The following is a 14,945-nucleotide window of genomic DNA, read 5'->3' on the forward strand; positions in this document are numbered from 1 at the left end:
ACGGCGGGGAGGGCATTTGTCTTGCATGAGACCGACCTAGGTTCGAACCCCAGCCAGCATCCCATATGGTCCCCCAAGCACCGCCAGGAGTGATTCCTGAGAGCAGAGCAGGGGTAAGCGCGGAGCACCGACAGGTGTGGCCCCAGAACTACCAGAAAGACATGTGTATGGGCTGGAGAGAATTTCCAGGGGTGATCCTGAGCACAGAGGCAGAAATTGCCCCAGGCAGGACCAGGTGTGCCCTCCCCACAAATGAGCAACTCAGACTGGCCTGCGTGAGCAACCCATCACCCTCCACCGCAGAGTCCACTGAGACTTGAGATTAACGTGCTGCGTTTATTCGGCGTGGCGAAGATCACGGGCAGTGAGGACCCTGAACGCACTTATGTGTGGAAGGGGGAAGGAATCGGGCAGCGAGACGGGAACGTCCTGTCAGTGCTGCTGAGAAGCCCCCCAGGACCACGTAGTTATCAAAGCGCCCCCCCCACTTTTAAATGACATGAGTTTTCTGCTGCTGGAGAGAAAGGGAAGGATAAGCATCGCCACCTCCCGACCTGACACCCTGGGGCTCCAGTCTAAGGACAGAAGGAAATAATATCTCCTGAGAAACAGGTAAGGGGATTGGCGCCCGATCCCGGTCTCCCAGAGATCCAAGCTGTGGGGTAACTCGGAAAACGGAGAAGGAGACTTGGAGGGAGGAGGGGCTTCTCTGAGTCTGGATTGCAGTCGACGCCAGGTTCTTGTCTCTGGTCACTCAGAACTAGCTGGCCGTCCCGTGTCATGTCCTGGTCTTGATGCTGAAGAGAGAGACAGAGTCAGAGATGGAGAAAGGCAAGTGGAGGGAGTCAAAACCTTAACTTGGAGGAAGCAAGAGATTGACTTGGAGGAAGCAAGAAATTGACATGAAGTGGGGCTGGAGCAATAGCATAGTGGGTAGAGCGTTTGCCTTGATCGTGGCCCTAGGTTCGATTCCCAGCATCCCATATAGTCCCCTGAGCACCGCCAGGAGTAATTCCTGAGTGCAGAGCCAGGATAACCCCTGTGCATCGCCGGGTGTGACCCAAAAAGAAAAAAAAATTGACATGAAGTGGGCCAGCCGGAGAGGAAGCAGAAGGGGTCTAGAGCTGGTTTGGCTGCAGAGCTAGTACCCGACCTGTGTGAGCCCCGACTTCCATCCCTGGCACATGCCCGCCCAAAAACAGAGAAAAGAGAGAGTAGGGTGAACTGAATCCAGTGGATGGGCCACTTAGGCCCGGTGGGGCTCAGGGGGCTTCCTCTGGTGGGGGTGGGGGGCTCAGGACTTACCTGTGGCAAACCCTGTCTCCTGGTGTCTGGTCCGAGCTGCACGAGTGGCCCTTGATCTTCACCACAAGGGTGTCTACGTCTGGCAGCCGGCCGGGGCAGCACTGCTCGAAACAGACCCTGAAGGTGCAGTTGCCACAGCCCTGGGATCTGGACAGGGGCACCACGGCCTGGTCATGGCAGCAGTAATTCAGGGGGTCATAGGACTTGCCCCCGCACCGCTCCTGGGACTGGCACAGCAGCCAGTGAGAGTCCTTGGGGGACACTGCAGAGACAGCAGGACGGGGTGGTGGGTCCCAGCCCCTGGCCCCCGGGAGCTGCCCCCCACCCAGGACACCCTCCTGGCCTCACCTGGGACCCCGAGGGTGCTGAAGGCAGCCAGAGAGCAGACAGTGATCAGCAGCACTGTGGAGAAGGACAGGGTTGAGGGGCGTTCTCGGGGCACCCAGAAAGCCCTGCAGGGTCAGGAGTAGGCAGAGGGGTGGTCTCTGTGCTGGGCTGGAGTTTGGGGGTTCAGCCCTCTGTGCTCATTGGGATGTGGTGGGTGGACAGAGATGGGGTGCAGAGGAGGTTCAGGTTCAGGGGTCTGACAGGACAGGGCTGAGTAGACCAGGGGGTTGGTGACTTGGGGTGCATGACCCAGGGCTGGAGTCTGGAATCGAGGGGTAGGAATGGGGTGCAGAGTGAGGGGAGAGAGGAAGGTCTAGCTGGGGGAGGGCTGGCCATGCTGGGGGCGAGAGCGGCTGATCGGGGGCCACTTACCCAGGACGCAGCGTTGGGATGCCATCTGAGCTGGCGCTGTGCAGGCCGAGATGAAGGTGGCAGGCAGGTGCCCTGGGCTCTTTTATGCTGGCGCTGTGCAGGCCGAGATGAAGGTGGCAGGCAGGTGCCCTGGGCTCTTTTATACTGATTCAAGCCTACGGTGACGACATGAACACAACACTGAGCCCAGCCTGCACAGACACGCTGAGAGGCCCCGGGCAGAGTGAGGGGGTGGACGGGGTTGCTGTGAACTGTGTGCGTGCCCTCCACGTTTTTTTTCCCATTTGATTTTTTGGGGCCACGCCCGGCGTTGCTCCAGGCTCACTCCTGGCAGAGCCCGGGACGAGGCACGGTGCCAGGGATGATTCTGGGTGCAGCAAGCAACACCCGTTTACTGTCTCTCCAGTTCCCGTGTTTGCTCTTTGAAAGTTTTGGGGGTGGGGGGGCTTGAGCCTGGGCCTCGTGTGTGTGGAGCGACGCCCGCCTGTGCCCGGGCCTCTGCAGGGATCCCTGCAATGGCGCAGTCTGTCTGGGAGCAGGAGAAGGCGACTGTCCCCTCCAGCCACCTCCAGCTCACCCCACTCCACTTCAGCAAACAGGACCTCCAGGAAGCTCCTGGGAGACCTCCCCCCCTGCTCCCACCCCCCCCCCCCACCCCGCAGGCCTACCAGTCCTGACCGGTTCACTAACAGCTTCTCTGCAAGACCCCCGCCCCGGCACTGCCTCTCTCCCCCACTGCCGACCCCCTACCGCCCTCCCCACCCACAGCTCAGAACCTTCCGTGGGTTCTTGCTATTCAGCACGGAAGAGCTGGTTGTTCTGTTAGTTTTGTTTTGGGGGCCACATCTGGTGATGCTCAGGGACGATTCCTGGGTCTGCACTCAAAATTACTCCTGGAGGTGCTCGAGGTATTCGTGGGATGTCGGGGATCAAATCAGAGTCAGGGTCAGCCGCTGGGAGGACAGGCTCCCACGGACGGCTCCCGCCCCCCATTTTGGGTGCTATCATCACAGCCTGGCTTCCACCCACTACCCGAGTGGCTCCAGGCAGCTGAGTCTGGACGGTTCTGCCAAGCCCGGGGTGCAGAGAGCCGGGACCCTGGCCAGGATGACGGAGAGGCAAGATCCAGGGCAGGTCCCGGGCTGCTTGCATGAGCTGAGCTCCTCGCCAAACCCCCCACCTGCCCCACCCCCAACCTGGGTGAGCTGAGTCACCAATGGATGGGACAAGGAGGGGGCTGGGGATCACAGGCTGCGGCTGGGGGCAGTGGCCAGTCCTCAGATGTGGGGACACTGACAGTCACTCACTCACTCACTGAGCTCGGGGACTAGACATGTTCGCCAGAGCCCCTCTCCTGTCCGGGGCTCAATGTCTCTGCACAGTCCTGACGGCCCCCACTGCTCCCTGGGACCCCCACAATCGGGGCTCTGGGAGCCCTGTCAGGGGGTCCCTGCACGAAGTACAGGTCGGGGGGCTGGACACCAGGCGTGCAGAGGTCTGCTCCTGGGGTCACTCAGCCTCTCCTGGCACAGAAGGGTCCGGCTTGCTGGGCCCCAGCGCAGGAGCCTGAGCCCAGTGGGCATCGGATGGACTCAGGGACCCTGTCCCCGGGCCAAGCAAGACCCACTGGGTCCCTGAGCCAGTGACCTGGGCTGGGCAGCGCCTGGACTCCTGAGCCCAGACCAGCCCCGAGGGCTGGGGGAGGGGCTGACCTGCTCCCACACCTGCAGCAGACCCCGTGAAAGTGGGGGCGCTGCCCCTCCTCCTGCTGCCCCCACCGGCTCCCCCTGTGCCGGGAATGGAGGACAGACTCTGCTTCCTGCCAGGAGCACATGTTATTTCCACCTGAGTCAGCGATTCCCTCCCAGGAACTCAGAGGAATGTGCTGGAATTTCAGGTGAGCAGAGGAATGTCAGGTATGCAGGAGGGGGGGACTCCCTGAGTCAGCCCTGCAGGAGGGGGCCGGGGCTCCCCTGAGAGCTATGCAGAGGGGGGCCGGGGCTCCCCAGAACTCGGCTGCTGGCCAGGGAAGTGGCTGCACTGCTGATTCCTCCCAGCAGGCCTTGGCCCCGGCCCTCAGGGCAGCCCGTGACCCCTAAGGGCCCTGGGGAAGCTGAGGAGGGGCCGCCCAGGGCTCCCCCTGCTCACAGGGATGAGGAACCTTGGGGCGCCCCCGGGGCAGCAGCTCCGGGCAGTGTGTCCAGAGCAGCCCGGTGAGAAGACTCAGGGTGCCAGCACCTCTGCCTGCACCCCACTGTGATTGCCTGTGGGCGGGAGTCTGCTGGGCTGTGACCCCAGAGCCAAATCGGGGAGCTTAGCCCCAGACCCCGGGGGAAAGGCCTGAGCCCCCCAGCCTGAGCCCATGGGCAGGCCCTGAGGGGCCCCACATCTGCACGGTTCCATCTCTCCAGCTCTTGACGCACCCCCCTCGAGACCCCAGCTCCAGGGGCCTCTGCCCCATTCCCACACCTCCCCCCACCTGTGTGTGCACCACGCCCTGTCACCTGGCCACACAGACGGCCCCCCTCTGCGTCCCTCTCCTTCCAGCACCTCCGCTTCCCCGCCCTGGTTGCCGGTGGGGCCTGCGGGGAGCTTCTGTGAAGTGGAGAGGAGAAAGGGGGTCACAGTGTCCCCATCCGCCTCTGCCGCCCGGGTCCCAGGGTTACTGGGCTCTTGTCTCACCTCGAAGAAAAGAATTTCAGGAGTAGATGAGCAGTAAAGTAAAACAGATTTTATTTGGAAGATTTTGAAGGAAAGGAGGGCGAGAAAGCGGGAGAGAATGGAGAGAGAGTAACTCGCTCAAGAGAGAACATGGGCTTATCCAAGGGCGGAGAGGGCCCCCACACACATCCCAGCCTTAGACACGAAAGCATGAAAGAAGACAGCTCAGAGGGCCTGGAGCGATAGCACAGTGGGTAGGGCATTTGCCTTGCATGAAGCCAACCTGGGTTTGATTCCCAGCATCCCATGTGGTCCCCTAAGCACCACCAGGAGTAATTCATGAGCGCAGAGCAGAGCCAGGAGTAACCCCTGTGCATTGCCGGGTGTGACCCAAAAAGCAAAAATAAATAAATAAATAAGGGTCTGGAGCAATAGCACAGCGGGTATGGCGTTTGCCTTGCACGAGGCCGACCCGGGTTCGATTCCCACCATCCCATATGGTCCCCTGAGCACCACCAGGGGTAATTCCTGAGTGCAGAGCCAGGATTAACCCCTGTGCATCGCCGGATGTGACCCAAAAAGCAAAAAAATAAAATAAATAAAATAAAATAAAAAGCCCGTCATTATAAAAATAAATAAATAAGTAAATAAAATAAAATAAAATAAAGAACACATCTCAAGAGGGATGCGGGCGACACATGTGCTCAGGCACCACATGTGCTCAGCCATGTGGGCACAAGCAGCACATGGGCTCAGGCAGCACCTGCGCACCCTTCCTTGGTTCAAGGTGGCCTTTATAGGGTTTCTCCAACCTGCCCCCACGTGGGGCTTCTACCTAGGCAAAAGTCTGTTGCTAGGGAGATGGCCTGGGGGGGAAGGGTTGGGAGTGGTGGTCTACTTTGACGTTCCTTTCTGGGCCTTGTTTCTGCTGAGCTTCTCTGACTGTTGCTGGCGCCAGGTGAGGGCCTTAGCAGGCCTTAGCTCCTGTTTCCTGGAGGTTTGGCTTTTCCAACATCAGGGCTATCACTTCCCAGGAAATTTCCTGCCAGTGCCTTGCGAGGGGCCTCCCCTATCTGCCCGCCACCCCTCACTCGGCCAGCCTGGGGTGTACAAATCCGGGCCTGGCCCTGGGGCTCCCATGCACAGGAAGGGAGGGTCACCGGGGGCTGCAGTCCCCTGTGGGGCGGGTGAGTGTGGACGGGAACTGGAGCCACCCAGGGGCACTCAGGAGCAGGGGGCCCCCAGGGCCCCAGGCTGAGGGATTTGGCTCAGGGAGGAGCAGGCGGCCCCCTTGAGGGTGGGGAGCTTCAGGGGTCCCACCTGTGGATGTGTCCGAGTCGGAGCTGGCCGCTCCCTCTACTTCCTTCGTTCCCAGGCGAATGTCCCTGCCCATACTCACCCTCCCTGTGGGCCCTGCAGCCCTGCTGGCCCTTCCTTCCTATGTGAGGGACCCCCAGGGCCAGGACATGTGTGCCCCAGGGTGGCCAAGTGAGGAGGCGGCCTTGGAGCTCAGGAGCATTTGGGGGTCAAGGCGGGGAAGCGGAGGTGCTGGAAGGAGAGGGACACAGAGGGGGGCCGTCTGTGTGGCCAGGTGACAGGGCGTGGTGCACACACAGGTGGGGGGAGGTGTGGGAATGGGGCAGAGGCCCCTGGAGCTGGGGTCTCGAGGGGGGTGCGTCAAGAGCTGGAGAGATGGAGCCGTGCAGATGTGGGGACCCTCGGGGCCTGCCCATGGGCTCAGGCTGGGGGGCTCAGGCCTTTCCCCCGGGGTCTGGGGCTAAGCTCCCCGATTTGGCTCTGGGGTCACAGCCCAGCAGACTCCCGCCCACAGGCAATCACAGTGGGGTGCAGGCAGAGGTGCTGGCACCCTGAGTCTTCTCACCGGGCTGCTCTGGACACACTGCCCGGAGCTGCTGCCCCGGGGGCGCCCCAAGGTTCCTCATCCCTGTGAGCAGGGGGAGCCCTGGGCGGCCCCTCCTCAGCTTCCCCAGGGCCCTTAGGGGTCACGGGCTGCCCTGAGGGCCGGGGCCAAGGCCTGCTGGGAGGAATCAGCAGTGCAGCCACTTCCCTGGCCAGCAGCCGAGTTCTGGGGAGCCCCGGCCCCCATCTGCATAGCTCTCAGGGGAGCCCCGGCCCCCTCCTGCAGGGCTGACTCAGGGAGTCCCCCCCCTCCTGCATACCTGACATTCCTCTGCTCACCTGAAATTCCAGCACATTCCTCTGAGTTCCTGGGAGGGAATCGCTGACTCAGGTGGAAATAACATGTGCTCCTGGCAGGAAGCAGAGTCTGTCCTCCATTCCCGGCACAGGGGGAGCCGGTGGGGGCAGCAGGAGGAGGGGCAGCGCCCCCACTTTCACGGGGTCTGCTGCAGGTGTGGGAGCAGGTCAGCCCCTCCCCCAGCCCTCGGGGCTGGTCTGGGCTCAGGAGTCCAGGCGCTGCCCAGCCCAGGTCACTGGCTCAGGGACCCAGTGGGTCTTGCTTGGCCCGGGGACAGGGTCCCTGAGTCCATCCGATGCCCACTGGGCTCAGGCTCCTGCGCTGGGGCCCAGCAAGCCGGACCCTTCTGTGCCAGGAGAGGCTGAGTGACCCCAGGAGCAGACCTCTGCATGCCTGGTGTCCAGCCCCCCAACCTGTGCTCCGTGCAGGGACCCCTTTGACAGGGAGCTCCCAGAGCCCCGATTGTGGGGGTCCCAGGGAGCAGTGGGGGCCGTCAGGACTGTGCAGAGACATTGAGCCCCGGACAGGAGAGGGGCTCTGGCGAACATGTCTAGTCCCCGAGCTCAGTGAGTGAGTGAGTGACTGTCAGTGTCCCCACATCTGAGGACTGGCCACTGCCCCCAGCCGCAGCCTGTGATCCCCAGCCCCCTCCTTGTCCCATCCATTGGTGACTCAGCTCACCCAGGTTGGGGGTGGGGCAGGTGGGGGGTTTGGCGAGGAGCTCAGCTCATGCAAGCAGCCCGGGACCTGCCCTGGATCTTGCCTCTCCGTCATCCTGGCCAGGGTCCCGGCTCTCTGCACCCCGGGCTTGGCAGAACCGTCCAGACTCAGCTGCCTGGAGCCACTCGGGTAGTGGGCGGAAGCCAGGCTGTGATGATAGCACCCAAAATGGGGGGCTGGAGAGATAGGACAGAGGTGCGGGAGCTTGCCTTGCCTGCAGCTGACCCCGGATTGATCCCCAGCATCCCACAGGGTACCAGACTGAGACCACCAGGAGTGATCTAGGAATAATCCCTGAGCAACATCGGTTTTTTTCCCCCCAAAACCTCCCCTGCAGGGAGGTCGGGTGAGCGCATAGGGTTTCCCTCACAAGCAGGGGCGCTGGCAACCCCTAATATTCTCTTGAGATGGGGCATTCCCGCATGCCCACAGCACCCTCTGCATCTTTCTGCGGCTCCACTGAGAGCAGGGCTCGGTTATGGTGGAAATTCATGATGTGTATCTTTGGTGTTATAATTGATTTATCACATGTCCTCTAAAAAGATGGTTTTAGTGGAAAATTTTCAAAGATGCCCTCCAAGTCTGTTTTTAGGATGAACTTCCCTGTTGTAAGCAGAAACAAAAAATGATTTTACAAGCTGGAGTGGAAGTACAGCAGGGAGGGCATTTACCTGCATGTGCACAAGCCCTGTGTGATCCTCCGGAGGGGTGGGCAATAGGGACCCCCAAGTACTGCCAGGTGTAATTTCTGAGTGCAAAGCCAGGGGTAACCCTTGAGCATCACTGGGTGTGGCCGATAAAGCAGAAAACAGAGCAGAAAATGCTGATTTTAGGAAACTCCTTGTAACCATACCAAGAATCCATTGTGTGTGTGTGTCTGTGCACACATTCGTGTGTGTATATGTGTGTGTGTGTGTGTGTGTGTGTCCTGTGTTGCTTAACCATGAGAAAATGATAAGGAGGTCACAGTCTTACCCAGTAAGAACAGACTCTGGGACCCCTGAACTTTGTCTAAGGCTTCAGGTAGGTGCTTGCTGAGCAAGACCCCCTGGTCTGATGAGCTGGTGGGATAGAGACTCCTTGTTCCCCGCCAGGGATCGTCTCGACGAGCTTGATTGAGCAAACTCTCATTACAACAAATCAGGGGTCCTTACCTTCCCAGAGTGGCTATGCCTGGTGGGGATCCCCCAGGTTGGATTGGGGCGACTGGCTCCAGAATAAACCCCTAGACCCTCAGTCAGACATGAAGCACTGAGTCCCCTCCGGCAGGGGTGAATATTCCTTGAACTGTCACTGACTTCTTTTTCTTCTTTCTGGTTGTTTGATTTTGGGGTAACACCGAGTGATGTTCAAGTGTTACTCCTGGCTCTGTGTGTTAGGAGCTACTGCTGGAGGATGCTCAGGGGACCACATGGAGTGCCAGGATCTAACCTGGGTTGGCTGGTTGCAAGGCAAACGCTCTCCCCACTGTCCTATGGCTCTGGCCCCTGTCATTGACTTTGGAGAACGTGCAGGAGGTTGGGGGCTCCCAGAACAGAGGGACCCCCCTCTGGGGACCCAGGGGCTCTCATATGTCCAAGATTTGGGGGACCAGATCCACACCCAGGCCCTGATTCAGCCTTCAGCCTCCCAGAGATGGGACTCCAGGCCCCCAGGAAATGTGGGGCTCCAGGTCTCTGCACCCTGCTTTTGGAAAACATGGTTCAGTGCTCACCCCTTGCAACATATCGCATGAGAATTGGGGGGAGACCTCCAGGAGGACGAGATGGGGTGACACATCAGAAAGGGAGCCTTGGAGCAGTTTTGGGGATTTGGAGCTTTTTTTATCCTTCCTTAACCATTTGTGGTGACTCAGAAGGACAATAGCTCCGAGCTCAGTGAGGGACAATGGGGGTGACCTCACCACGCCCGCAGGGATGCCTGTGTGAAGCCAGTTCTATTTATTTCTGTTATTGTTATGTTTGGGGGCAACACCCAGCAGTGCTCAGGGCTTACTCCTGTGTCTGTGCTCAAGGATCACTTCTGGATGGGCATGGGGAGCCCTGTGGGGGGTCAGCGAGTGAACTCCGGTTAGCCAGCAGCAAGGCAAGACCCTTACCCACTGTCCTTTCTCTTTGGATTTCTGTTTTAGCTTTTTTTTTTTTCTTTTTGCGTCACACCTGGCGATGCACAAGGGTTACTCCTGGCTCTACACTCAGGAATTACTGCTGGTGGTGCTTGGGGGACCCTATGGGATGCTGAGACTCGACCCCGGGTTGGCCGCGTGCAAGGCAAATGCCCTACCCACTGTGCTATCACTCCAGCCCCTGTTTTAGCTTTTGTCTCTTTGGTTTACTTGTATCTACACTCAGTGTACTCAGGGCTTCCTCCTGGCTCTGCACTCAGGGTTCAAGATCGGCAGACTCGGGGCTGGAGTGATAGCACAGCGGGTAGGGCGTTTGCCTTGCATGTGGCCGACCCGGGTTCAAATCCCAGCATCCCGTATGGTCCCCTGAGCACCACCAGGGGTGATTCCTGAGTGCATGAGCCAGGAGTGATCCCTGTGCATTGCTGGGTGTGACCCAAAAAGCAAAAAAAAAAAAAAAAAAACCAAGATCGGCAGACTCAGGGGACCATCGGGGTGCCTGGGATCAAACTTGGGCCCGCCCTATGCACGGCAAGCGCCCTCCGTGTCAAACTGTCTCAGTGGCCCTGAAGCCAGTCACTACGACAGCCTGTGCCTGTGCCCAGCAGCACATGATCTAAGGTCTCTTGTTTCCGTGGCACAAATGCCTGCAGTGACAAACTCACTGTCAGAGGTGACAGACGCACCTGTCAGGCGTCTGTCCCCAGATGAGGTGCAGGGATAGTAGGAAGGAACTGGGAGGCAGGAGAAACGGCACAGCGGAGGGCACTGTCCTGGGGGGGGGCTGCAACTCAGCGCCCCCACTTCCTTCTTCATCAGCCCTCGGTCCACTCCTCCCAAAGCATAGGGACAGCGTTCGAGGACACACCTGTCACCACTTCTGTTTTCCCCACGATGTCATATTTGTGCCTCGTGAGTCACCACAAATGGTTAATGGAAGGACTGAAAGTGCCAGATCTGAGCTAATCTCCGGAGGAGCTGCCCCAGCACGCCCTCCCCTCCCCGGGACACCATTCCATCCTGCCCCGGGCTGCCCAGGGGAGTGGGGGTTGGCATGAGGCTTTCCACTTAACCTGGGTCTTTGCCAACACAGGGTGCAGAGGCCTGAAGCCCTGAATTTTTTTTTTTTGAGCCCTGAATTTCTAGGGATGAGGTCATTCCCAGGCGTGACAGGTCTCTATAGGAAGGTGCCAGTCCAGGGCTCGGACTGGAGCACGCCCCCACCATCTGGGTGGGGGGTTGATCAGGAGCTGCTGCAGTAAGCTGGGCAGGTCAGCAGGGCTGTGCTGCTGAAGGACATGGAGTTCTGGACATACAAGCATCCCTGACTCCCCAGAGGAGGTGCTCAGCCCTGGAAAGACCGTTTCTCCAGCACTCTCTGCTTTTTTATTTTTTATTTTTTTGGAGTGGGGGTTCACACTCAGTGATGCTTAGGGATTACTCCTGGCTCTGAACTCAGGTACTACTCCTGGTGGGTCTCAAGGTGATGTCGGTGGGCCCCACAAGTGACCTATGTGAAGTGGGGAGGAGAAAGACGGTCACTTTCTCCCCAACCGCCTCTGCCACCCAGGACCCAGGGTTACTGGGTTCTTGTCTCGCCTCTCAGAAAAGAATTTCAGGAGTAGACAAGTAGTGAAGTAAATAGATTTTTTTCTTTTGGAGGGTTTTTAGGGTGTGGAGGGGGAGAGAGTGAGAGAGAAAGAGAGAGAGTAACAGGCTCAAGAGAGAACGCGGGCTTCTCCAAGGGCAGAGAGAGCCTCTAGACACATCCCAGCATTAGACACGAAAGCATGGAAGTACACATCTCAAGAGGGGAGATGCGGGTGCCACATGTGCTCAGGTGCCACATGTGCTCGGCCACATGGCTCAAGCAGCACATGGGCTCAGGCAGCATCTGCGCGCCCTTCCTTTGTTCAAGGTGGCCTTTATAGGGTTTCTCCAACCTGCCCCCATGTGGGGCTTCTTCCCAGGTAAAAGTCCGTTGCTAAGGAGGTTACCAGGGAGGCTGGGAGTGGTGATGGTCTTCTTTGGGCTGAATCACTAAAGTTAGGGTATTCGAGGAATTTTCTTCATGGGGTGATCCAATCTCCTCAGGGTCTGTCACTCCTCGAGGTCTTATCAGGCCTTAGTTCCTGCTTCTCCTGTTTTCTGCAAGGTTGGCTTTTGCCATTCCTTGGGAGGGGCCTTCCCTATCCTGCCTACATCAGAGGGACCCATTGCGATGCCAGGGATCGAACCCCGATTGGACGCGTACAAGGCAAACTCCCTCCCTGCTGTACTATCACTTCCGCCCGTCTCCAGCACTTTCTCCGAAGTTCACAGCGGATGGGAATCAGCCCCAGGCAGAGGGCACTTGGTGCTTCATGCCTACCTGAAGGTCCAGGGGTGTGTTCTGAGCTCAGTCTTCCCAATCCCACCCAAGGGATCCCCACCAGGCTTGGTCTCTCTGGGCAGGTCAGGACCCCTAATGAAGGCGGCTGGACAGATCCCAGGCCCTGCATTCGCCTTGCTGGTAGAGCCGCAGATCCCGTTCTGTGAAGCTGACAAATGCTAAGGGCTGCCGTCCTGGCACCCTCTGCGGAGCTGCTTAAGACGGAGTCTTCCTGGGGCGCCTTGACCCCAGGAAACAGGCATGCATGTGAGAGTGTTCCATTTCAGGAGAAAATCAGGAAGTCAGAGGCTCTTGCGTGTGAGGCGGGAGACTCAGCGCTGCCGCGACCGCCCAGCAGGGGGCGCTCCTCAGGGGGAAGGAACCCGCCGTCCATCCTTGGCGGCTGCGCCCTGGATGGAGTTGGAGCGGGTCTTTCCAGGGCACCGGTGCTAAGCCCACTGGCACCCCAGTTCCCTGAGACCTCATGGCTGAGCCGAAATATTCACATTTTGGTATTTTCCCCCCTAAAATTCACAAGCGACTAGCTAGCCAGCCCTCAGGCTGGAGAAGCACCGTGTGCGACCCCCGCGCTGCCCGGCATTCTAATGTGATGGGATCCCGAGAGAACCAGCAGTAGGTCGGGGAGGGGACCTCGTAGGGGGAGTGGAAAGTGGGGCATCCGTGCTGAGAGACATAGAGTGAATCCACCTTGACAGAGATTAGGGGTTGTCAGGGACACGATTCAAAATCCTGGAGCATACTTTTTTTAAAAAAAAAATTTAAATTTTTTAAATTAGTGAGTCACCATGAGGGCACAGTAACAGATTTACACATTTTCATACTTGTGTTTCCCTCATACAATGTTTGAGCACCCCTCCTTCTACCAGTGTCCATTCTCCACCACCAGTGAACCCAGTATCCCTCCCACTTCCCAATCTCATCCCCCCTCCTCCTGCCCCCCCCCCCCCCCGCCGTGGCAAGGCATTTGGTTCTCTCTCATTTTGGGTGTTGTGGTCCGCAACAGGGGTATTGAATGGTCATTGTGTTCAATCTATAGTCTACTTTCAGCACGCATCTCCCCTCCCGAGTAGGTCCTCCAACCAGATGTTCCCTTCTCTATCTGAACTGCCTTTTCCCCCAGCATGTGAGGCCAGCTTCCAAGCCATGGAGCCAACCTCCTGGTACTTATTTCTACTATTTTTGGGTGTTGGTCTCCTACTCTGTTATTTTATATTCCACAGATGAATGCAATCTTTCTATGTCTGTCTCTCTCTTTCTGACTCATTTCACTTAGCATGATACTTTCCATGTTGATCCACTTATATGCAAAATTCATGACTTCATCTTTTCTAACAGCTGCGTAGGATTCCATTGTATAGATGTACCAACGTTTCTTTAACCAGTCATCTGTTCTCGGGCACTCGGGTTTTTTCCAGGTTCAGGCTATTGTAAACAGTGCTGCGATGAACATATAAGTGCAAATGTCATTTCGACTATACTTTTTTGGAGCATACTTTTTCTATGTATGAAATGCCTAGGAGTAACTCCTGGCTCTGCACTCAGGAATCACCCTGGTGGGCTTGGGGGACTATATGGGATGCTGGGAATTGAACCCAAGAGGGCTGTGTGCAAGACAAGCGACCTACCTGCTGTACTACGCTGTGGCCCTGGGTCCAATCTTTAATACCGTCTGATCCCCCTGACACCCTCAAAAAGGAAAACCCCCGCCCCCTCGTGCTATAGCCGGAAGTCGCCCTGAGCACTGCCAGGGGTGATGAGTCCACTGCCCTTCTCCTCTACTCCCATCCCCAAAAGGAATGCAGGTGGAGAGCACCCAGCGAGGGTACCAAAAGGCGCACAGCTCCAAGTGTGCCTGTCTAACGGTATCTACTTGTTTCTTCATTTGGGGGAGACGCCCAGCTCAGGGACTACATCTCGCTCTGTGCTTGGGGGTCACTCCAGCAGGTGCTCAGCAGGCCATTCAGTGCTGGGGGTTGAATCTGAACCTCCTCCACATGAACCCTGTACCCAGCATGTTGAGCTGTCGCAGGCCCAGCATGGGTTTATCTCGTTCCATATTGTCAATCTCTTTTTTTTTTAATTCTTTTTATTATTTTTATTTATTTATTTATTTTAAATTTTTTTTATTGAGTCACCATGTGGAAGGTTACAAAGTTTTCAGGTTTAAATCTCAGTTATACAATGCTCGAATACCCATCCCTTCACCAGTGCACATATTCCACCACCAAGAATCCCAGTATAGCTCCACCCCGCACCCCCACACCCCTAACCCCCCCACGCCCCTAGCCCCCCCACCCTTGGCCCCCCTGCCTGTGTAACTAATAAATTTTACTTTACTTGCACTTTGATTGCATACAATATTTCAACAAAACTCACTATTATTGTTTGGAGAGTCTCTCCCCTAAAGTCAGACCTGCTGAAAAGGAAGCATTAGATAATTTGTTTTCCATTGCTGAGGATGAAGAGGTATGAGGTCGAGTGACCACACTTAGCGGCCTCTCAGTTTTGGGTTTCTGTATTTTAGTATTTTAGTAACTAAGTCCAGAGAGATATCTGCCAGAAGTTGCATCGTTGCCAACTTGTACTTCTCAGTTACATTATATTCCACATATGAGTGCAATATTTCTATGTCTGTCTCTTTCTTTCTGACTCATTTCACTCAACATGATACTTTCCATGTTGATCCATTTATATGCAAATTTCATGACTTCATGTTTTCTGACAGCTACATAGTATTCCATTGTGTAGATGTACCAGAGTTTCTT

At 57.2% G+C, this 14,945-nt stretch overlaps 1 protein-coding gene across 1 annotated transcript; it reads right to left on the bottom strand.

Annotated features, from left to right (window-relative positions):
• Positions 1 to 778: 778 nt before the first annotated feature.
• Positions 779 to 6,118, bottom strand: LOC101537717 (insulin growth factor-like family member 1). The gene is made up of 4 exons (XM_004607807.1): positions 6,046 to 6,118; positions 1,654 to 1,707; positions 1,306 to 1,567; positions 779 to 797 (listed from the first exon to the last, which is right to left on the bottom strand). The coding sequence occupies exons 1-4, from the start codon at positions 6,116 to 6,118 to the stop codon at positions 779 to 781; spliced, it is 408 nt and encodes a 135-aa protein (XP_004607864.1).
• Between the last annotated feature and the right edge of the window lie 8,827 nt (positions 6,119 to 14,945).

This window comes from Sorex araneus, chromosome 8 (genome assembly GCF_027595985.1).
Source record: "Sorex araneus isolate mSorAra2 chromosome 8, mSorAra2.pri, whole genome shotgun sequence".
In the NCBI taxonomy this organism is placed as follows: domain Eukaryota; kingdom Metazoa; phylum Chordata; class Mammalia; order Eulipotyphla; family Soricidae; genus Sorex; species Sorex araneus.

Bases quoted from the DNA above. Each gene is read 5' to 3' on its own strand.
- LOC101537717 (XM_004607807.1), bottom strand. From the start codon at position 6,118: ATGGGCAGGGACATTCGCCTGGGAACGAAGGAAGTAGAGGGAGCGGCC. The intron at 1,708-6,045 runs GTGGGACCCCTG...CCTTCTCCACAG, and splicing joins CGACTCGGACACATCCACAG to TGCTGCTGATCACTGTCTGC. The intron at 1,568-1,653 runs GTGAGGCCAGGA...CTGTCTCTGCAG, and splicing joins CAGCACCCTCGGGGTCCCAG to TGTCCCCCAAGGACTCTCAC.